Source organism: Taudactylus pleione, unplaced genomic scaffold (genome assembly GCF_031769625.1).
Source record: "Taudactylus pleione unplaced genomic scaffold, aTauple2 ptg000086l, whole genome shotgun sequence".
Lineage (NCBI taxonomy): Eukaryota > Metazoa > Chordata > Amphibia > Anura > Myobatrachidae > Taudactylus > Taudactylus pleione.
This window is the reverse complement of record NW_028284488.1, coordinates 19475116-19499397: the sequence shown is the minus strand read 5'-3', so window position 1 is coordinate 19499397 and position 24282 is coordinate 19475116. Positions and strand designations below refer to the sequence as shown.

General features: G+C 41.4%; 1 protein-coding gene across 4 annotated transcripts in view; it reads right to left on the bottom strand.

Annotated features, from left to right (window-relative positions):
* Positions 1-24059, bottom strand: part of PROSER2 (proline and serine rich 2) — a 35740-nt gene extending 11681 nt beyond the window's left edge. Inside the window, exons 1-2 of one of the 4 annotated variants that reach the window (XM_088468760.1) lie at positions 23666-24059; positions 5903-6095 (exon numbers count right to left, since the gene is read on the bottom strand). In XM_088468760.1, coding sequence (XP_088324886.1) covers positions 5903-6040 — 138 coding nt within the window. In that variant the 5' untranslated portion in view covers positions 6041-6095; positions 23666-24059. Of the gene's footprint in view, positions 1-5902; positions 6096-22404; positions 22424-22644; positions 22725-22801; positions 22884-23665 lie in introns of those variants that run through there. The other 3 variants (XM_088468758.1, XM_088468759.1, XM_088468761.1) reach the window with 3 other exon arrangements.
* Positions 24060-24282: the final 223 nt, after the last annotated feature.

The window sequence follows — 24282 nt, the reverse complement described above, 5'->3', positions numbered from 1 at the left end:
ATGCATTTCCTGAAAAGTATTAGTGTGTTTTCATCAAAAAATAGATCTTACTAACTGCTTTTGGGTTCGTTTACATTTGAATGTAAAATCAGATTTATGACACCCCTCTCAGATGTAGCTGTACACTCCCACTTCACCGCTGCGATCATAGGTGTTGCTTTCACAATCTCCCTGAAATGCTTTTTCAAAAGTAGGAAAGTATGGTTGTACATAATCATTTGAAATGGGCACCGGAGCCATTTATTCTCTTGTTGGAGTGCTGGCTGATTGTGGAACATATATATATATTAGGTATGTGCAAGCTCGGTTCTACTCGGTTCCGTTCGGATTTTTTTACCGAATCTTATTGGGTATCAGCTGTCATGAGTTTTGGATAGCCAATAAGATTCGGTAAAAAAAACCAAACGGAACAGAGTAGAACCGAGCCTGCACATCCCTTATATATATATATATTAGGGGTGAGCGGGTTCGGATTTCTGAAATCCGAACCCCCCCGAGCCGAGTCCGATCCGAGTCAGGCTCGACTTTTCCCGCCTGACTCGGATTCTGAAATCGAGGCAAAACGTCATCTTCCCGCCTTCCGAGTCTCGCGGGTTTTGGATCCTATATAAGGTACCCACGTCGGCGCCATTTTCTCACTCGGCTGTGGACAGTGAAGAGGGAGGGTGGGAGTTAGGGCTGTGTAGTGTAGTGTAGTGTAGTGCTGCTGTTGTCCACTACTTCAAAGTCCATAGGGGCTGGCTGTGTTGTGCTGTGCTGCTGTTGTTAATAGGGGCTGTGTCCACTACTTCAAAGTCCATAGGGGCTGGCTGGACTGTGTTGTGCAGTCAGTTCTCCATAGGGGCTGTGTCCACTCCAAAGTCCTGTGCAGTGTCCCAGTCCTAAAGAGGTGCTGTAGTGTTGTCCAGGGGGTGCTCTGTCCATCAGGGGTGCTCCCCCCAAGTGCTAAAAATATAATATATTTTCTGTGTTTGTGAATTGTGTGCGCAGTAGCCGCACGTGCATCAACAAAGTAGTGCCAAGCGTGCGCCTGTGTCATAAGTAAAGGGCCGGCTGGCTTGACCGCTAAAGGGTGCTGTAACCCCCAGAAAGTACACTCCAGTCCAAACCAAAAAAAAAATTATTTTCTGTGTTTGTGAATTGTGTGCGCAGTAGCCGCACGTGCATCAACAAAGTAGTGCCAAGCGTGCGCCTGTGTCATAAGTAAAGGGCCGGCTGGCTTGACCGTTAAAGGGTGCTGTAACCCCCGAAAGTACACTCCAGTCCAAACCAAGAAAAAAATTATTTTCTGTGTTTGTGAATTGTGTGCGCAGTAGCCGCACGTGCATCAACAAAGTAGTGCCAAGCGTGCGCCTGTGTCATAAGTAAAGGGCCGGCTGGCTTGACCGTTAAAGGGTTCTGTAACCCCCAAAGTACACTCCAAACCAAAAAAATATATATTTTCTGTGTTTGTGACTTGTGTGCACTGTGGCTGCACGTGCATCAACAAAGGAGCAGCACCAAGCGTGCGCCTGTGTCCCATAAGTAAAGAGCCGGCTGGCTCATTTCTTAAAGGGTGGTGTAACCCACAAAGTGCACTACTCTCCAGCAAAAATAAAAAAATATTTTCTGTGTTTGTGTGCGCTTTAGCCGCACGTATATATATCAATATAACATAAATGGAGGACCAAACTTTCTCTGATAAAAATAAAATAGGGAAAGATCAAGAACCACTTCCTACTAGTGCTGTTGCTGCTGCTGGGAGTTGTTAATCATCCCAGAGAGGAAGTAGGAACATCACTACTTTTACTAAACAATTGACCCTCCAACAGTCCCTAGCGATGAGGATGAAGTACGACAGCAGTCATCCTGAAGCAAAACGTATAACTGAGGCCTTGACTGCTATGTTGGTGTTAGACGTGCGTCCGGTATCCGACATTAGTGCAGTGGGATTTAGACAATTGATGGAGGTAGTGTGTCCTCGGTTCCAAATCCCGTCTAGATTCCACCTGCATCCTCAAAGCAGCAGCGACAAGCGTGCGTCTGTCTGTTAAAGGGTGGTGACACCCTCAAAGTGTGCTACACAAACAATAAAAATATTCTTCTTTTTTCTGTCTTTGTGAATTGTGTGGGCTGTAGCCGCACCTGCATCCTTAAAGCAGCAGCGACAAGCGTGCGTCTGTCTGTTAAAGGGTGGTGTAACTCACGAAGTGCTCCAAAAAATAAAAAACTATTTTTTTAATGTGTTTGTGACTTGTGTGCGATGTAGCCGCACTTGCATCCTCAAAGCAGCAGCGACAAGCGTGCGTCTGTCTGTTAAAGGGTGGTGACACCCTCAAAGTGTGCTACACAAACAATAAAAATATTCTTCTTTTTTCTGTCTTTGTGAATTGTGTGGGCTGTAGCCGCACCTGCATCCTTAAAGCAGCAGCGACAAGCGTGCGTCTGTCTGTTAAAGGGTGGTGACACCCTCAAAGTGTGCTACACAAACAATTAAAATATTGTTCTTTTTTCTGTCTTTGTGAATTGTGTGGGCTGTAGCCGCACCTGCATCCTTAAAGCAGCTGCGACAAGCGTGCGTCTGTCTGTTAAAGGGTGGTGACACCCTCAAAGTGTGCTACACAAACAATTAAAATATTCTTCTTCTTTTTTCTGTCTTTGTGAATTGTGTGGGCTGTAGCCGCACTTGAATCCTCAAAGCAGCAGCGACAAGCGTGCGTCTGTCTGTTAAAGGATTACATCGGTGACAGCATCCAAGTAGGCATGTCAGACAGTCCGTACCTGTACTGGCAGGAAAAAGAAGCAATTTGGAGGTCCCTGTACAAACTGGCTCTATTTTACCTGAGTTGCCCCCCCTCCAGTGTGTACTCCGAAAGAGTGTTTAGTGCAGCCGGGAACCTTGTTAGCGAAAGGCGTAGGAGGTTGCTTCCACAAAATGTGGAGAAGATGATGTTCATAAAATGAATGATCAACTCTTCCAGGGAGACCAGCCTCCAGAACGTACAGAGGGACCTGTGGTTCCAGCAGGGACGAATTAATACTCTGTGAGGATGAGGATGTACATAACACTGAAGAGGGTGAGGAATCTGTGGATGAGGAGGATGAGGACGACTTCTTGCCTCCGTAGAGCCAGTTTGTGCAGGGACAGATTAATTGCCAGCTTGTTTTGTGGGGGCCCAAACGAACCAATCATTTCAGCCACAGTTGTGTGGCAGACCCTGGCGCTGAAATGATTGCTTTGTTAAAGTGTGCATGTCCTGTTTATACAACATAAGGGTGGGTGGGAGGGCCCAAGGACAATTCCATCTTGCACCTCTTTTTTTTCTTTGCATTATGTACAGTTTGGGGCCTAGTTTTTCAATGCCATCCTGTCTGCCACTGCAGTTTCACGCCTAGATGGGTCACGTGTTTGTGCCGCCCACTCGTGTCGCTTAGCATAGTCATCCAGCTACCTCGGTGCAACCTTTTGGACATAAAAACACTATTGTGAGGTGTGAGGTATTCAGAATAGACTGGAAATGAGTGGAAATTAAGGTTATTGAGGTTAATAATAGCATAGGAGCAGAAAAACCTACAAATTCTGTGATTTTAGCTGTTTTTATGCTTTTTTTCAAAAAAATACAGATCCAAAACACAAAACCCAGAACCCAAAACACGGAAGGGTGGTTTTGGCAAAACCAATCCAGATCCAAAACACGAAGAAAGATCCAGATCCAAAACCAAAACACAAAACGTGGCCGGTGCACACCCCTAATATATATATATATATATATATCCTACTAATGTGCATGAAGTCTTTTGATTGAAATGTCCAGGTATATATGTAGCGCAGCTGCATCCCAGCTCCAAGCCACGGAGCAATAGATTCTAGAGGTAAGCAAGTTGAAAGGAGAGCGCACTCGTGATTATGTGAAAAATAACAATTTTACTTATAACATTTGCTCACGTACATCAAAGTATAAAATCGTAAACTCCACCCTGGACAGTCCTCCGGATCTTGGTGTAATCTACAGCCCACGCTACAGAGGACTGTCCAGGGTGGAGTGTACGATTTTAAACTTTGATGTACGTGAGCAAATGTTATAAGTAAAATTGTTATTTTTCACATAATCACTAGTGCGCTCTCCTTTCAACTTGCTTACTTCTAGAATCTATCGCTCCGTGGCTTGGAGCTGGGATGCATATTTATATATATATATATATATATATATATATATATATATATATATATATATATCTCTCAGACTACTAGTATAGTGTGCAGTGTATGCATGCCTCCTTTGCTTGGGTTAGAAAGCACAATAACCATCCAAAAGACATGCCCACTGTTTTGAATAGATATGCCACTAGAGAAGTTTCTTCAATCCCTTTTTAACCCTAGATAATTGAGACCTCCACAAATGTTTCCAGCTTTGCCCTCCACGATGATAAGTTATGCAGATTCATAGACATGTATTAATGGAGTATGAAAAATAACTGTACTTCAGTCCTCATATTAACTATGATATAAATGGAATTTTACCAGCTGGGGACATAAAACATTCTTTAATTTATTATACTTTAAATGAAGTAAAATCTAAAAATTATATCACAATCAAATGGGACAATTCAATTGTTTGCGAAGGGTGCGATGTGCCGTTGCCATGGCGTTAAAATGCCGGCAACGACACTGCTTCTCGTACCCCTCGCGGCCCGCTCCGAGACAGAATTGCATCATTTTGCTCAGAGTCCTATTGGGCTGTGTGCACTTTTATGCGAATTCAGGCTGCTGTCAAGTGCGGCTGTTGTTGCAATGACTCGCACCCGCAAGATCATCGCTGACAATTGGATTGAGCCCAAAGTAATTTACTAGGGCAATAAGGATACATATATGGCATTAATAAAAATATTTCCACACAGCTGGTACCATGAACAATATGGGTAAAACTGAATGCAGGAATATTTATTTTTTGTTTTGGGCCCATCAGGATAAAGCTTAAATACAAGGTGATTTATATGGTTAGAGAAATTCATAGCACACTCCTACCAACACAGAAGTAAGCTGCCATTCACGGGTTTATTCTACCTTAGTCACACTTGGCCATGCACATACATGTGAGGCCAAAACTAAAGCTCAAAGTGAACATGTGCATCCAACATGGCAGCATTAGTGCTGTTGGACAAGGACCATATACATGGTCACATGCGGTCTTCACCTGACTACATTTGTCTTCCCCCTGGACCATATGTGACAGCTCATAATCAGATGCAATTGGGATCAAAGGTCTTTTGGGGCTCGTACGTGCTGGAATTTGCAGCCAAGAATGATCAAACTCAAAGCATGAATGAGCTGCTCTCCTTGCTCATTGCTCTGAATGCTACCCTTCTATTTGTCTCAATAAAGGTTAAAGAAAGTAATTCTGGTGTACATAGACCAAATTATATCCCCCACATACATATATATTTGTAAATGTTAACAGTAACTATTTAACATAAAAGGAATTTTAATGTTAGCCTAAACAGAATGGAAAGACTTAGTCCCCGCTACACTAATTGCCAAATCTGACTTGTGTGTACATGTATGATCAGGAAAATCTGTGTGAGTGGGGTTCTCACATGTTCTGGTTCTCACCAGTGTCCAATATTGTGATCATCAACCTAGAATTCACAGTCTGCATAAAGAGAAAAAATATAAGACACCTACATCCAAAGGGAAAACATTTTCACGTAACTGCCCAAAGTATGCGCTAGACTGATTGCTGTCAAAAATGGATCCTAGTTGAGTGTGAATGTGTGCGAGTATGTGTAGGGAGATGGAAAGGGGTCTATGGAATGCAGACTGTAAGCTATAATGGGGCAAGGACTGATGTGAATGATTATATATTCTCTGTATGGTGTCATTATATAAATAAATTAGAAGAAATTAAAAAACAACAACACTTACAAAAGTAGAACTTCTAGACCTGGATCGGTGGCTGCCTTGACTATCAAAACTGCTACTTCTCTCAAAGTCACTGCGGTTATGGAAATCTGATTCCATGCTTGAAGAGCTGAGCTTCGACAGGTTGCTGGGCATTCTCATAAAACAACACTGTTTAAATAAACTGTGATTCTTCACCTTGGACCATGCCCTACCACTGTAAAAAGGAGGAAAGAAAAAGGTTATGGCCGTACATACTGAACTGCTATCATGCAACTGTTAACAACAGAAAGAAATAGAAGAACATTTATATATATATTTTTGTTCACATATTGGTGGTGTGTGGACCAGTCATGTGCCGGGCAAACAAATATGATATACTGTGTTCTGCAACCGTAAAAAGATCAGATCAGGGTTGGTGAAAATACTAAGAAATGCATTAACGGTTCATCTATTGATCATAGGACTTTATAAAAAAAACAAAACAAGATGAGGTGCAAAAGGCCCCCCCCCCTCCCCTCCCCTCCTCTGTATAACTGAATATGCCATGCGTAGACATGGTTAGTTATACCACAAGTATTGGGGTGCTCTAGGACTCACAGAGCTGTCTCCTTGGCCTATAATACTGAGAGGAACTAAAAGGTAAGTGGGAAATCTTGATGTTCACTTTCTTTATAAAGGGGATGTTCCCCTGTTTTCATATGTAAACAGATAGCATTTTAACGCTTTTGGTCTAAGCCAGGGGACTATAAAAAGGTAGAAATTCTGTGAAAATCCGTCTGCACAACAATCATGTCGTTTACACTTGTACATGTCAAGATAACGCAAATTAAAAGACTATTAAATATGAAGGTGTATGCATATAACGAAACATTCTTTATAAGCATACTAACCGGAGCGATTTAATAATAAAATGAAGGTCCAAAAATGCTGTTAATAGAACACAACAGTAATTTGGTATGTTTTTATAAGAGGATGAGCCACAGGAAAACCCACACTTAGGGCTCAGTCATAGGTTTGCGGGCTCTCTATGGATAGGTCTCACAACAATACTCTCCCATATGGCATACATCATTAGGTGTCCACATCTGCATGTAAAAGGGGAATGTACAGTTATCCACATTATTACCCACCAAAGGAATTATAGGATGGGTTACAAGCAAGTACCATTAGGCAGATATAAAACAGTTCTGTGCTCGCATGGGAGCAGGATACTGCAATTAAAACCAGAGTATATCATATTGTTACATTCGTCTCTCCACACTCGCGTCGTAACATCAATGGTGCTGGGGTCGCTACCCAATAGAGGACATCAAGAAGTCCACAAAATAAAAAATAAAATAACCAGGGGTGCACTCACCAGTCTTCTTATAATATTTGCTTATTGCATTACATCACAAAGGATAATCACAGCCTTCACATCATTGATGTGAAGGCTGTGATTATCTTTTATGTCAGGGATGGGGAACCTCAGGCCTGGGGGCCATATAAAGCCTGCGGAATCATTTGGTCTGGCCCTCAGAGCTTTTTTCCGCTAGCCTCATCTGGCTATCAGGGTGCCTAGAATGGCACCCTGCAGCCAGAATCTATGCAGCCTGGAGCATCCTTAGGACGCTTCAGACGGTCACACCACTGCCCTTACAACTCCCCGGAGCATGCCGTTTTATCATTGCTTCGGGCAATGCTGTAATCACCGGCGATTGTGACCCCGCCCCTGCGTGACATCACACAGAGGGGGCGTGGCCTGCACCAGGCCCACGAATAATGTTATATATATCAAAATGGCCCCCGGCGGAGAAAAGGTTTCCCACTCCTGCTTTATGTGATGTAATGCAATAAACGAATATCATATGTATATATATATATATATATATATATATATATATTTTTTTTTTTTTTTAAATATATGATTGGTTTTTTGTGTGAAGCTCCTAGTCACATTCAGAATAACTCTGCATGTGATATACACGGAAGCCTGCATAGGCTGTAAAACGTACACGTACACCCAAACATAGTGTAAATATAAGAGCATCATAACAAAACATGGAGTGAAAGCTATACATGTCTCCAATTCAATTTGACTGTTTATGCGTTGTATTTTACACATAATATTTTAAAACATTTTGTTGGTTATTTTCCTTTAATTTAATGTAGTCATTACTTACATGAAGAAAGCCTGCAAACAGGTTCACATTTACAATACCAGTATTAGAGGATACAGCTTGTAACCTGATGGGTTTGAAGACTTAACACAGAAAGCATTATATGATTAATTGTCTGATACGTTAAAGTACATATGGAGTTGCCTATAAAAGCAAACCATTGTTTATATTGAACATTCAAAAGTGATTCAGGCTTTATAATATATATCTATAAAACAGATTAATAGGCAGGTGTGTTTATTGGTATAACAAGATTAATTTAACATGAGCAATGAATAGGAACTTAATCACTCATTGTCAATAGCAGACAAAGGCCTCAAAGTGGGATGCTACAAAATAGACAATGATTTACATGATCATTTCTGTGCCTAACAAGTGTTCTGGTCTTACATGGCCATTCCCAGTACTAACTACAGTACCCCTGCATTTGCTATACTTTACTAGAGATTATATGCAGGAAATATGTTGTTTCTACACTCACTTTCATTGCACATGCTGTAAGCTATTACATTTTAGTGGTAGAGATGAATCAAGAAGTGGATTAGTATATTCATTTACAATAATTATGCTCAGAGTACATTTGTTGTCACAATTGCCTGAGGTGGAGCTGGCAGATATACAATGAGGAAGAGTCATTGGGACAGACATGCATGGTGTGGAGGAGTTGTGCAAATGGAAGACCATATAGTGCAATGAAAATAAGAGGTTTACGAAGAACATTAACTCTAGAACATGAAAATATGAAACTAAAAGGAACAAAGGTTGAGTATAACCATATACTGTAGTAATGACATCAGGTGCCCTGTAAATGTTCTGCTTGTCACCTGTGCAGATGCCTTGTGTAATATTTCACATATTCCAAGTATGTGATGATACCTAGTACTAGTCTCGTAACTCCAATTAATATACACTTTAATAACACACATAAAAAGATATAAAGGGAATCCTGATGCATACCTCTCAAAAACTTCTTTTGGACAAAGCACGACACTTTAGAACATGTTCTGAGACATGATTGGCCGTACACCATTATGCATTCCAATTAATGTCACTACAGATGGACTGGGCCTAGTTTAGAAATATGTAGATTTGGTTTTTTAAATATATCCCTGGATTGTTTTTCTATATTGGCCAGCTGCACAAGGTCATAATGCTTTTTTGAATGCAAGAAGCAATGCCCATGTTGTTAATGTACTGCAGATTTCTTTAATAATTCTAGAATACAAAGTTAGAAAATTATCAAGTTATGTTGTATACTTGTTTAAACTGCACCTGAACGTACAGTAACTTGCAAAGTTGCAGTTTGTACTACTCCTAAAATAAATTATATACTGTGGGTCATACAGGGGACTGGTATATATACACATCTACTATGCATCATTCTACATAACAAATATCAAATGAGTGTACGGCTGAATCCATTATCATGTGAGGCACATGTACAATGCAGTTATGTGCGGTCAGGGGAGGCAGAGCCTTTCCTGTCATACTTCGGAATACGCCATAGTTTTTACTATAAATATAAGAAAAATTTTAAGAAATTATTATAAATATCTTCTTTGTATTATTTAGATAATTTTTATAGTCAAAACTCTGGAGTAAAAAATGTACGGCAGGTGAGGCACTGCCTCCCCTGTACACCTTTTCAGCACTTCCCTGATCAAAACACTCCAAATTTCCAGCACTATATACTAATGCACCTTTGTATAATGCCCACATGAACCCTCAGGTTCATATATGTATCTGTAAATCTGGCTCTGATACTAGCCTGTGCCTCCCCAGTCATTTACCTCACTGCATGTCACTGGTACAAGGCAGACCTGAAACCAATTACAATAGGTGCCTCAACTTACTGTGATGCACCTGAGTAGTGTTCACTCTAGCTCCGGCGGCAACCAGGATGCCGGAGCTAGAGAGGGCACCTTTGTGCGCGCGCCCCCCAAAAGGGGGCGTGGTCATTGAAAAAGGGGCGTGTTTACAAGACACGTCCCCTTTTCATCACTCTTGGGGGCGTGCCCGACACTTACGGAAACGCCGGGCAGCCCCCAAATGCTGCAGACAGAGAGAATAGATGTTGGGCGCATGCGTCCGGCGTCTATTCTCCGGTGGTGACCGGGTCATCGCACATTTCTCCACCTGTGGAACACTGCAACCCGCGGATGAAGACTGCACCCGCAGGCTGTGAGAGCAGGGCGCTTTTTGCCCTCCTTCTGGAGGGCAGGGTGCTTTCTGCCCTCCGGAAGGAGGGCTGGGCACCGCGCCCCGCTAAAATAGCCTAGCGGGAACACTACCTGAGAATTCATTCTAAAGGTATAAAAACACTAAGGCAGGATTCTCTCTTACATCACTATTAATAATTAAACCCATCTGATAAAATACCATGTCCATATATTTCCAATCAGACTTTTCAGGCCCCTCCGAGTTGCATGTCACACGCTCCACTGTGTTCTGCATAAATACATATATAGGAGGCAGTGGTAGTAAAGATGGGAATCTATGGCCCTTATGTGGGGGAAAAATGTCCCAGAGGTGTATGTTCACTGGGAAATGGTGGGGTGGGATAATGCTACAAGGAGGGATCATAAACTACAAGGGTGATGGGAATATGGATGGTGGGGATTAACCCTACAGAAGTCTGCTGAAATCCCCATTGGGTAGCACTAGACACCCCCTTAGGTGGATGTTTTACTTAATTCATAAAAATAAGAAAAAACAATTAAAAAGAATCTGAGGCATTTTTATAAAAAGTATTTGCCAGTTAAGTATATTTTCTCATGGAGGACAGTAACAAACTCTGCTTCCAATTATACCCCTTTCAGACTTAAGCCTAACACCCGGGTTTTCGCACGTGAACATGCATCAACCCGTGGTTTGGCGTAACTCTGAAAGGTGCAACCCGGGTTGACAGTCCCGGGCCCGCGACCCTGCTCGCTTTCAGGGTTTTTCCTGAGACTTGCAACGTGGGTCAACAACCCAGCTCGAATGTGAAAGGTGCGACCAGGGTCTTGATGAAAAGAAACTGATTGGCCAGGGAAAGTGGTGCTTGGAGATGAGCCCACTGATGTTGTAAGACCCGGGACAGGTGTGAAGGATAACGATCTGGGAATAACCTGGGTCCCCCCCTTAGTGTGAAAGGGGTAGCCCGGCTTCAACCCAAGCTCTGTGTCCCGGATCCGAGCCAGGGTGAAGCAGGGGTTTTAATGTCTTAAAGCGGTATTAGTAGTGTAGATAGGTCTATATCAAAGATAAACTGAAGATACAAGAATGTTGTATTTTAATTATAACAAGGGATGGACCATATTTCTTATACATAGGGAGCTAGGTAGCTTACCTATAGGTGAACGGAGGGCTACAGGAGAATTCTAGACACTACAATGTTTCTAAAAACAGGTTACTTCTAATCAGACACTGAAGTCATTATGAGGGTGGAGTATTATTGTAATTAAATGAACAATTTTATGGGCTCTCTGTGCATGTCTTAGGTCAAACAGGTAAGAGGCCATGGGGAAAATGAAGACACTGAAACCCAAAATGGAAGGCCAACCGATCAAATGTATGTTTGGAAACCCTCCATAGATGGACTATTATCCGGTATAAAATAGGTTTAGTTTCTAGTTCCACTTTGATTGCTTTTGTCTTTATAATGAAGCAAGTTTGTTTTTAATAGAATACTTTGTTTAGGTATTGATATTAGAGAAACATTCCTAAGACACTTGCTTGGATAGTAGACTTTATTCCTGCCTTATTCCTGTCCTCCATAAGAGCACACATACATTACATTCAGCCTTGTATGCATGACAGACAGATATTTGTAGGGCTGCATACAAATATCTGAGTCCAGAGATACTGAAAGTGCAGCATACAGCCGCACTCACTCGCACCACGAGGGAACTCGCGGCTACTAGGATTGAGCCCTAAGAGTCGAGGCACAATGTATGGGGATGTTAAACTGTTGCCTTTTTCTACTTATGTTTCTATGGTATAAAGTTCCAGCCAGGTTAGAACCAACAGGTAGGAGCAATTACACCTCCTCACGGGCAAAAATAACACTGTTCACCTAAGCAAAAATAGCTACTGAAAAACACCTTATATAGCTACATATCAGATACAGTTTTAGTAGTTGACATCTAGTTTGAGTTATGAGTAAACAACAGTAGGCTATACATTACTGATCTGTACTCTGCAACTGGCCATACTGGATTTTCAAGTATGACTTCAGATTCCTATAGCATGTATTAGCTAAACAAACCTGTTTGTCATCACTAAGTTAAGATCCTGAAGACTAGTTTTTCCAACATTACAAGATGATGTAGCGTGATATGACTAGAACTAGATGTATAGGGGTTGATTCAGGGTCACATGCAAAGCAACTCAAATAGCTGCGGATTTCCACTGAAGTCTGTTACATCTATGCGGCACCTACACGTGAAAGCAGCCATCATTATCAGCGCACATCTGCACCATTCCTGTCCTTGGTGCAAAAGATCTGTCTGAAATCCCTGGATCTTTGTGTACCCTCCCCTCTGGAAAGCAATTCCGTCTACAAGCGCAAGACAAAGTTATCCTAAGTACCAACGCTGCATTGCCACCCAGTTACACTCATCACAACTGACGATATGGCTGACTTCTCGGAATTTCTGCATCTATGTATCTATGCCTCTGACATATGCACAGTGCAATAACATGCAGATGTGGCAGCACTGCGCACGGTACAGAATCAGGCACACTCTGTTGAAGAAAGTTTCCAGAGGGCTCTTGGCAATCTTTTCCTTCACATTATGATGTCCTATTCACACCAACAGAGGTTTCTGCACAGTCATTTTGTCACATCAACCTGCTCATAGTAACACATTTCCACTGCAACTAAAACGGTTATACAATTAAATGCACCGTAGACTACAAATGAACGTACATTACAGCTTACTGTACAAAGTCACAACAAATCTGCTAACAAAATTAATTTTGGACTCAATCAGGCTAAATTTGGAATCAACACACAATTGGCATTAGGTGAATCTAAATCTGAATGGTACACATATGGAAGAAGCTGATCATTAAAAGGTCATCTACAAAAAAAAAAAAAGGGGGGGGTTCGGAGTGTTGGGGGGAGGTAGATGGGTAATTTAAATTTTTCACATATTTCCCCTCCATGATCATAAGTTAACACTTACAAAGTGACAATGCTTTAGAATGCACTAGATTATTTCTGAACGTTGGAAGTTGCTTCAATCACAGCCTGCCCTGCAGAACATTTAAGATCACAATTTTAAAAGGGGCATGGACAAACCAGGAACAGCTATTTCTGGAATTGCGACTTCTTACAGGCTATCTGGTTCCAACCCCACTACCCACCCCTAGCATCACATAGAACCAGGTTATATGACTTATAAAGAATTCCCTGGTGAGGGTGGGACGAGCAGGTTAAATTAAAGGATAGTCATGCGACTTTAAAAGTTAGTTTACTAAGAATGCAATTAAACTTTCAAAATAAAGTTTACTTTTATCCATGACGAGAGCGTTGTTTAAGGTGTTAATGTAAAAAATGTATATGTTTAATGAATTTGGTCCTATTTTATAAATCATAAAAACAAATAAATCCTGGTGGGGACTATGGGCTTTATTCAGGAGATGCACGCTAACACTTTGGTTAGTGCACATCTTCAACATTGGAAGGACTCGCAGAGCCTCCCAGCCGCAGCCTGATTGACAAGCTGCGGCATTTGGGAAGCGGAGCAGCGTTCTCGGATTCCCTGGCCTCGCAAGCCGCCAAGACCCGGTCAGGCTGTGGTAAGCTTCAGCTGCCACAGCGTCGCCAAAGGGACAACAATTGCGACCGATGGACACGATTGTTCCGATGGTGATTTATTGGTTGCACCGCTGGGCTCACGCAGATTGAGCAAGGAGATGTCTGACACCTCCTTCTACATTAGCATTTTAGATGGACGGAACTGTACAGCCGCTTGTGTGTGGCTCTGCAATTCCGTCCATCTCTGAATCAGACCTTATATGTGTATAACTTGCTTCAGACCTTTATGGTTACAAAAAAAATAAAAATAATAATTTTGCTATAAATGTTTTACTATCGGATTAGAAGTGCATCACTCCACATATTGATATTTTATTACAGGAAGAAAAGCTGGAGTTAACCAAGTTCACCAACATCTATGGTGAGCTTACTACTCCGTGACAATTCCAGTCTACTGCCCGAAGTGAAAACTGCAGTATCGCCATCATATAATCCATACATTTTCATTTTGTATGCCTATTACAGTTTAATAAAGAGATGATACTGCTTACCAGTATATAATACTGATCCCATTCTGATGGGCAGTGTAATATGTAGAGACCATTACACTGATTGGAATAACAGTGACTTAACTGTTATGATCAGTAAACAATAAATATCATAACCAATAGTAAGAGCCGTAACGATCACAGATATGCAGCCAGCAATCATAATTGGTCAGTAATACATAATGCAGTAGTTACATACAAACACACATGCTTATCAGTAGTAGTGGCCAGTAATAATGTACAGCAGTATTCCTAGTTATAGCAAATATGCCTAGCTCTTATACAAAGCTCTAGATATGTCAAATTGTATTAATGCCCAGTGTTATAGCTAAATATAATGCACACATTTATTAATCAGCACATAACGAAATGCCAAGGGAAAGGGCTAGTAATAATGCTTAATTGTAGCGCTTCCATAAACGCCTTGCTATAATACTCCATAGTAGTTGTATTGGGCAGTAGTAAGTGCCTAGTAACAATAATGGCCAGTTGTGATAATACAAAGCTATAACAACAACCAGTATTAAGTGCAAATATATACCACAAAAAGCACTGAGCAAAAAACTCCTGCACATCATTAGTAATACCCTTGGACTCTCCATGTCCTGCTAAGGAATGAGATAGATCCCCTTCTGTTTCTGTGTGATGACGTCATCAGCCAGCATCCAACGTCATTCCCTACTATCCAAGTGGGCATAGAGGGGGAATATATTCATGTGGCGAGCGAAGCGTCCTGCTAATGGAAGAGATCCCTCAGCAATGCTTTCTGTCACACATCATGTGAGAACATGCAAAATCAGCTCCAAACTGCCCAGACATCACTCAACAAGGAAGTGGAGTCAGCAAGTGGCACTATTTAGGAAGATGGCAGGCTGCACTTACACACACTTGAGTTTTGCTAGCTTCAGGAGCTCAAAGACAAAATTGGCAATGTGTCTGTCTTCTCTGATCTTGCATTATTGCTGATGTGACGTGGTCCTAGAGCCCTTTCCCAACTTTCTATATTGAATTATAGTACAAAATTAATTAATACAAAATATATGTCTAAGAAATTGTCTACCAAGGACCTTACAGTGGACAAAGGCTTATCAACTGCAAATGGACTTACTAAGGGTAGTAAAGCTGTGTAATAACTTACCACATGAGGAGAGGAGGACAAATTCACAGCAGTTTGTAAAAATACATTTTCTAACAGCAAATAGTAGTTGTAGCTACTGAAACAATGTTATTTTTCCATGTGAAGCTACATTGGCAATGGTCACATTAGGGCTTCTGCTTGCTTTTCCCTGGATCAAATGCGTCACTCCCTGGATCAACACATTTCCAATATATGAAAAGATGAACTTAAACAACCTGCATCTCATCTCAAAGTTACCATGACACTATGTAACATGGCAGACTTGTCCCAACTACTGGATTTTGAGACCAATAATTAACTGTCAGCTTACCTTGGTCACGAGTGCAGGACAGGTTGTCCTGTAGAAGGTTAATTTGAGCAATGGGGATGTAGTTTTAATGCCAGCTGTCGGAAGCCAGACCTGGGACTAAAGATAGGCATCGAAATCCTGACGCCTATCTTTATCCCGTTCCCGAAATCCCGACAGTCGGCATCCCGAACTAAGGTAAGCGGGGATTGATAGGTCTTAGCTGCTGGGATAGGTTTAGGAACACTCGGGGGGAGATTAGGATTAGGCACCCCCCGGGGAGGGTAAAGGTTAGGCTATTGGGATGGAGGGTAAGGGTCCACCGGGGGAGGTTAGGTTTAGGCACCACTAAGGGAGGGTTAAAGGGGGGGGGGGTAGAGATAGCATACATCGCACCCCTGTCAGGATCTTCATCCATCGGGATGCCGCTGTCAGGATTTGCGCCGGTATTTTATACTCAACCCGAGCAATGAATAGCTATAGAGACTTACAGACACTGTTCCATAGGAAATAAGCCTTCCAAAATGTACAAGAAAGGTCTAGAAAAGTCTCACACCAATTGGATTAGGAAAATATAAAGTTTGCCATTTATACTATTGTACCTTACTGTGGCAGACTTTAAATTATAAGTAATCTGAAAAAAATATCAATCCAAGATATCAAAATATAACTATGCAGCAAAGGTGTTCAATATGCGGCTCTCCAGTTGTTGTAGAGCTACACATCCCAGCATGTCCTAAGAGAATATCTGTGGCAGGGCATGTTGAATAGCACTACTACACAGCTTTATTAGTTCTTGATTCTCAGTACAGATCAGTTTCCGCAGCATACTAATGATTTAATAAAAAATATACTTTGAGCAAGAGAATAAATGTACAACATAAAACATGTAGGGTATATACAGACTTGGGTAGCACAAGTGTATGGGGTGGTATAAGGCCAGGGATGGGGGTGAAGTCGGTAAAATCTTCTGCATGGCTTGATTAGCAAAATGAATTATCTCCTGTGCCTTTATCCCCAGGAGATAATTTGGTATGTACAGTGACATCTAGCTAATCAAGCCATTCAAATAATCTTGAAGATTTTACCTGCTTGACCCCCCCCCTCCCTCACCTCCCCACCCCATACTTTTGTGTATTGTGCAACCCATTTCTGTATATGCCCCTACATGTTTTTTGATGTACGTTTATTCTTTGCTTAAAGTGTATTTTTTATTAAATCCTAATTTAACTGCCACAGAGTGTCATATCCACATCATTTGACATTAGCTACATCTTGCAGGGTACATTTATCAGACTCTTACCATATAATTATTTGAGTGCTGTGTTGTTTATTTTGTTAATATTGGTGACCTCCAACGGTATAGTGGCTCCCGCACCCTCACCTCAATTACCTGATTACATGCCCCAACCACCCCCAATATCAGGGGTCTTCAAACTTGGCCCACTGCCACCTTTTTGATATAACAGTATGCTAAAACTATGTGCAGTGCATGCTGGGATGTGTAGTTCCACAGCATCTGGAGGGCCAAGTTTGAAGACCCCTGCCCTATATAATTAAATGAGTTGCCTGCTGAATTCTGCCATATTTCTGTGAATATCTAGCCCACTTCCAAAACCATAGACTTTAGGCAAAATATCTTAACAGATGTATATTAGAGAATATACTTGTAACATCTTTTTTAATTTAGACTTATTTTAGAGAAAAAAAAATCTCAATAATTTAGTTTCTTTGTACTAATTTTTGTACAGTATATCACCACCCAAAGGTCACAATGCTGTTTCATTTATCAAAGACCATGGTTACAAAAGAATAGTGCACCCATATAAGAAGAAATCTATTACCCATTCAATGTCGACCATGTTGTCATTCTCATGTCGACAAAATATACCACAGCCCACTAGGTAGTCTTATTTCTAGGGTTGGCAGAAGCAGAGTGATGGCCTTTATTTGTCATTTCATTTGTGAACCTTTTTTGCACCATTTGCTAATAATTAAAAAATAAATGCTAGTTTAACGGAGGTTGATAAAGATTAAGTGACCTGGCTGTAATGCCGCGTATCCACTATGCGATTAAACAGAGCGATTGAACGATAACGATATCGTTATTGTTCAATCACTTGTTAATCATCCGCAAATCAGGCAGTTTAAAGTAAAAAAATGACCAGCGATGCGCGCGTGCACCCGCTCGTCGTTTTTTACATCTATCATCGCCCGAACATGCTGGTCAACGTGACGACGTCATCAGGTTGACCATGTTCGGGGATGATTGATGTGCCTACACTGAATGACTGATCGTTCAGTGTAGGCACATCACAGACTGTGAAACGACTGCACGATTACAATGTCGTAATCATGCTCTTGTTTCACAGTCATCTAGTAGATGTGCGGCTTAAGGAGCTATCTGGACATAGACTGGTTTCTGCAGGGCGGTACTACTATAGTCAACTCTAACAAAACCATGTAGACTGTAAAATGTACTGTGTAAATATTTGCTCCTCATGAGGTATGGCTTAGACCGCCATATTCTGTGTGCCTATAGGCTCTAGGAATGCAGATTCATCTGTTTGTGTTTATTTGCACTTTCATTTTACTTGATATGAGCTGAACTGTGAATGCAAAATAGATATAGATGAAGCATACATACACACACACATATATATATATATCATAAAATGTGTCATTCACTGCCTAATGTCTGTTTAGCTTATAACAAAGGAGATACTCTGTCACAAATGCTGCTACTTCTCAGAACAAAAAGCGAATATTTCTAATTTCCATAGGAGTAACATTATAATGAACTGTTCTTGAAAACTCTGTATAGAAAAATGCATGTAATGCCTCTTAAGCTGCTGTATTCAGATTCCAGCTCTTGCTGCAGTATGTCACAACTGGTTGATACAAAACATACAGCATAAATAGAAACATTTCATAACTGCTACATTGAAACTACAGGTAAACATTAACCAACAGATAATATAAAGGTATTGAGGAAATATGTATTATCAAGATAAAAAAAAATATTTACTTTATTGCAGATGTTTAAAGATTGAGGAGAATGTTTATTAACATTTTTAGTAAAATAATGTGAAAATGGGCGTTTTCACACCCTTTTCATATTATTTTAGTATCACACATACATTTCTTAAAGGGCAATTGGAGTAGTTTTGGTGAAAAATTACCCCAATCCATTCAATTCACATATTTTTAGTAAGCAGATTGCATTTCCCATACTTGTAATGGGAAATGTGATCTGTCCAGATTTATTAAAAACATATTGTGAAAAAAATACCGGGGAAAGCCCTGTGATAATAACGCCACTTGGAGATGGGGTTATGGGGGCTTTCCCTTTGTTCCCCAACTCCTGCTTTGCCCTGACAGGTACAGCAGAGCCGGCCCCTGTGATCAACTTTGTGATCTAAAAAAAAAAGCCCCCAAAAAATAAAAAAATAAAAACTAGTTTAAAAAACCAAACACTTACGTGCAACCATGTTGTCCAAGGGATGGAGGGCGGGTCGTAGTTGCGGTATCCAGCGGGGGTGGATGAGCAGACACATTCTCTCTGTATTTTTTCCAAAAAATACAGAGAGAAGTGTGCGGAAGGGATTCGCAGGGACGTTAGTACATCCATGTGATATTTCCTAAATTCACAATGCAAATTTAGTCGGAAATATCACACTACAACCACATTTTAAATTCATATTGTAGTAAATAGGGGCCTGAAAAACATTCACTTATCTCCCCTACAATTATATATTTAATATAATGCACAAATATATAATCTGAACCAATACTTTTTCTGCCAAAGGACCAAACAGGGTACAATATTTATAGGAATCTTTACCAACTTCTTTGATTAATTTGGGGGAAATTATTGTTTTGCAAGTTACAAACTATTTACTATTAAAACAAAACAGGATTACAGTCTGGAGCAACAAGAGCACATGGATGCCCTCACCTGTGGCCAAACAATTGCAGTGTTACTTCATATCATGCTGCAGGCTGAATGATGGCACAAGTAAGCCATCCACTTGCTTTGTATAAACTGGACACCTTTTCCCCTGGGTAAACTGGAAGTAACATAGGCATATAATGGTGACCCTAGAAATACCGCACAGCTATCTTTTACAGATCAGAAATTACATTTGAATAATGATTAGAAAACCCTTTTCGCTCCACTTATGATTTGCAGGCTCAGTCTACCAAAAGTTACTGGAAACAGCAAGAAAGAACAGTGCATTTTGCAGTGGGTTCACTGATACCCTTGAAAGATCTATACATACAGGGTTAGAACATTGATAGGGATATTGAAGTCACTTAAGATGAGGGAGGGAAGGTCTAAAGAAAGGAAGAGGAGCAAAGTTATCAAGTATTTTGGAGATAGGGCCAGGGGGACATAGATGACAGCTACTTGAAGGTGTGCATGTTAGAAGAGGCGAATAGCAGTAACCTCAAAAGGTAGAGAATGAAAGAAGTGGCTCTGAGGATATGAGTCGGAAGGAGCAGGAGGGGGATAACAGGACCACCACACCACCATGCCAACACCCCGAAGCAGGGGATATGAAAGAAGGCTAAGGTCACCAGAGAAGAGAGCAGTGGGAGAAAAAGGTGTCTGAAGGGAAAATCCAGAATTCAGTGATGGCCAGAAGATTCAGGGAGTAGGAAGTGAAAAGATCATGGATGGAGACCAGTTTGTAACAGACAGATCTGGCATTCCAGCAGGCACAGGAGAAAGGTTAAGAGGAGAGATGTAAATGAGATTATCAGAATTGCTGTAGCGTGGAAGTGAGACTGATTTGGAGCAGGAGGATGAAAAGAGTATCAGTATGGTGCTGCCTCCTGATCGAGGAAGGGAACCTGCAGGTGGTGGGTGAGGTAGAAGTTTAGTGTGGAGTGAATGGAAGTGACAGAGAGATAGGAGGGGGCAGGGCTTCATGGTGAGGTAGTAGGACCTTGGTGGGAGAGAAGTGATTGAAAATGGAGTAACGGGAAATGCAGGGGAGAATACCAGAGGGGTGTAAAGGTGATAAAGTGGCCTCTGTATCTAATCTTGATGAGAGATAAAATTGTGAGAGAAAAAGTATTAACCAATCAGCTCCTAACTGTCATTTTTCAAACACAGCCCATAAAATGTAAGTTAGAAGCTGATTGGTTGGTGATTTATATCTCACAATGGGGGAGATGTATGAAGCCCAGAAGCGCAATCAGCACACGTTATGTGCGCTGATACCGCTTCTCACCAATGTATAATCGGGGGTCTGGGCGGTAAATGACAGGGGCGCTATATGCATCCCTGTCATTATCGGCGCTATCTACAAGATAGCAATGCCGATAGCCTGGGCCATGTATGAACGTTCAGATCGCCTGCGCGTTCAGCCCGCTGTAGCTGTCGCTATTCCACAGCAGGGACAGCGCTGCTGCCGGCTCCAGGCTGCGTATGGGGTTCTCGCGATACTTGCGACATCCCGCGCATGCTCAGTGGAGCCGGCCGGGACTGACACACAGTGCATCAGCATTAGGCTGATGCATTGCGTTATCTAGCGGATAGCACCGGATGGGGGGAGTTAACGCTCCCCCTTTCCGGCCGATGAGATGTTTATACATCTCATCGGTAGTGCTTCCTGCTTCACCTCGGTAAAGAGGCGAAGCATTATAGCGGCACAATATCTACCCCAATGTTATCTCTCATCAAGCTTTGATACATAGGCCCCAAAAGTATGGGGGGAGGGGGAAAGAATACTGCTCAGTAGAAAATAGTGTTTTATTTTTGAAAAACAGAGTGAGTAAAGTTCATGAAAACATGAGACAAAAAAAGGTCAATACTATAGTCCATTATGTGTAACCCACATCTATACTATTGAGGCATGATGACATTTGCTTACATTCCCCCCCCCCCCTTCCCCATTATGATAATTATGCCAGATCAAAATCTGATTGTTAAATTAGTACCGATCTTCAAGAAAATAAACTGGGATAGAGATAATTGAAGGACGTGTATGAGCCCCCCAGGTGCTTTGGATGTTTGAACCAATCACCACATAACCAGATTTTTGCAGGACTTCTGTACAATCGGATGTTCTCGCATAGCCTACAGTATGTGTACAATTAGCTATGTGCATTACCATGGGGACTTAACACATCAGTCAGAGCACCAACATATTACACAGCACATTAAACAATGTTTAATAGTTCAATTAGACCCTGTCACAGTGGAACTTATAGTTTAAATTCTATACTTAATAAACTTCCATTAACCTAGCAAAAAGTTTGGACAGATGGAGGGAAATAGGGCACCTGGAAGAGATCCATGCGAACACTACACAGACAGTAACTTAGTTGGGAACCTATGGCTTCGTCATAGCTATGAAACAGCAATGCTAACCACTGAGCCCAATGCCAAAAGTCATGTAAATATAGTTTTTGTATGACAAGAAAATTTTTACCCATTAATTTTTGGATATCTTTTTGTACAATTTCAATATCTACAAAAGTTTTTTTGGTTTTAAAACAGTATACATAATTTGGATGTCTTCTGAGTCAAATAATTCTAAAAAAAAATATATAGTTCTTAAAAAGTGATTTTGCCATTAAAGTCATATTTTGAATGACTAGATAGCTAGGCTCTAAAGGAAATGAAGTAAGTTACCATGAGTGGCAGGGCGGTGTGTGTGATACAACAAAGCAGCTCTTTGCAGGTCTAATGAGTACTTTTACCCTCTATATACTGTATATACACACAGGCAGCCTGCAGTCACCGGGAGTGCCAATGCCGTAATAATCGTCCTATCTATCCAGCTGGCTGACCGGTCTATCTACAGACACGGCTTCCCCATATACAGTCAGCAATAGCATAACTCTGTGTAATAAGAGGATAGCAGCTCCTTACGGTTAGTCTGTCAGTCCTTTCATCCAACTTGTTTGGTGATGAAGTGAGGGGCGAACAGTCACCTACCCGGGATAAGGCTATCAGTGTGTAGGGTGATATGTTAGAGCTGTAATGTAAAGTGAAATCCAGCATAGTACTGTACATAGCACGAACTCACCTGGTAACGCAGAGTAAGCGACAGCTAATGAGACGTCTTACAGCAGACTGGAACAGGTGTTGCAGGGTGCGGGCAGTATAGTAACCAGCAGTAAGGCGGGGACAGCCATTACTCGGGAGCGGCCCGAGTAAGATGCTGCAACCTGCACGCCACCTAGTGTCAGCTGTTACACACTACAGTGCAATAAGAGAGCAGAGCTCTGCTACTAGTACACAAATACTGCATGTACTGTGTCCCGCCGTGTGTATAACATCCATCATCCGTGCGATGCTCATTCCATGTGTCACAGGCCAGTCACATTATACTGACTCTTGTCCATGAGGCGATGGGACACACGTCCTAGCTGCCTGGTCTGTCCCGGGCAGATGGTACACTAGGTGCGGGTGTATTGCCCCTGGCACACTCAGGAGAGGGGCAGACAGCTGCTACCACTGGTCAGTTTAGAGGTCATTGGGAGATTGCCTGATTATGGAAGGTAAGCAGGGTGGTGGGTGTGGACAGTGTTTCCACTTTCTAATTTTCAGTTTTCCTGGTCTCTACAGCTGGGTACACATCTAAAGATTATCTGTCCAACCAGCCAACTAGTTGATTGGTTGGAATGAATATCTGGTAAGGTATGAAAGCAAATGACAATCAGCAATTTGCTCCCAAATGCCAAAAAATGGACAAAAACTGTTGTTTGAACAAATTGTTTAGATCAAACATTTAAACAAACTTGTCTGACGACCATTTTCATCTATTTTCTGGCATTTAGGAGCAAATTGCTGATCATCAGTTACTCCCATACATTACCAGATTTTCATTCCAACCAGCCAAATAGTTGAATGGTTGTATGAAAGTTGGTCTAGTGTGTGGCCAGCTTACCTGTTTTTTTCTTTTTCTCGTTTCCACTTTCTAATTTTCAGTTTTCCTGGTCTCTACCTGTTTTTTCTTTTTCTCGTCAAATTCCATGTCACATTTTTTTGCTTAAAAAATGCTGTGGTAAGTACATAACAGGAAAGCTAACCAAACTAACTACAGAAAACTAATTAAAAACTGAAAATGTAATTTTTTTTCTGATTTAAAGACTTTTCAATAATGAAGTTTTCATGTGACCAGGAAAAAAAAAGTTGAAACAGCATAACTTAATTGTCAGAATGGTGTCAGTTTCCCTATAGACGGAAAACATCCTGAAAGTGGAAACATTGTGTGTGTGTGGGTCTTATCTAATTGCTACACACAATAGGGTGAACCACTGACTCTAAACCAGGGGTCCTCCACTCCAGCTTTCAAGTACCACCAACCGGTCATGTTTTGTGGATGTCTTTATTCATGCACAGGTGAGTTAATCTATTTTGTTAGGTCAGTAATTACCCCACCTGCTTCCACAGACCGACCTCCTCAAAACATGGCCTGTGGGGAAAACATGAAATTTAAGGTTTAAGCTAGATATACACTGTCAAATTTTTTTGATTGGGTCGAGGAGCTGGATGATTTTTCGA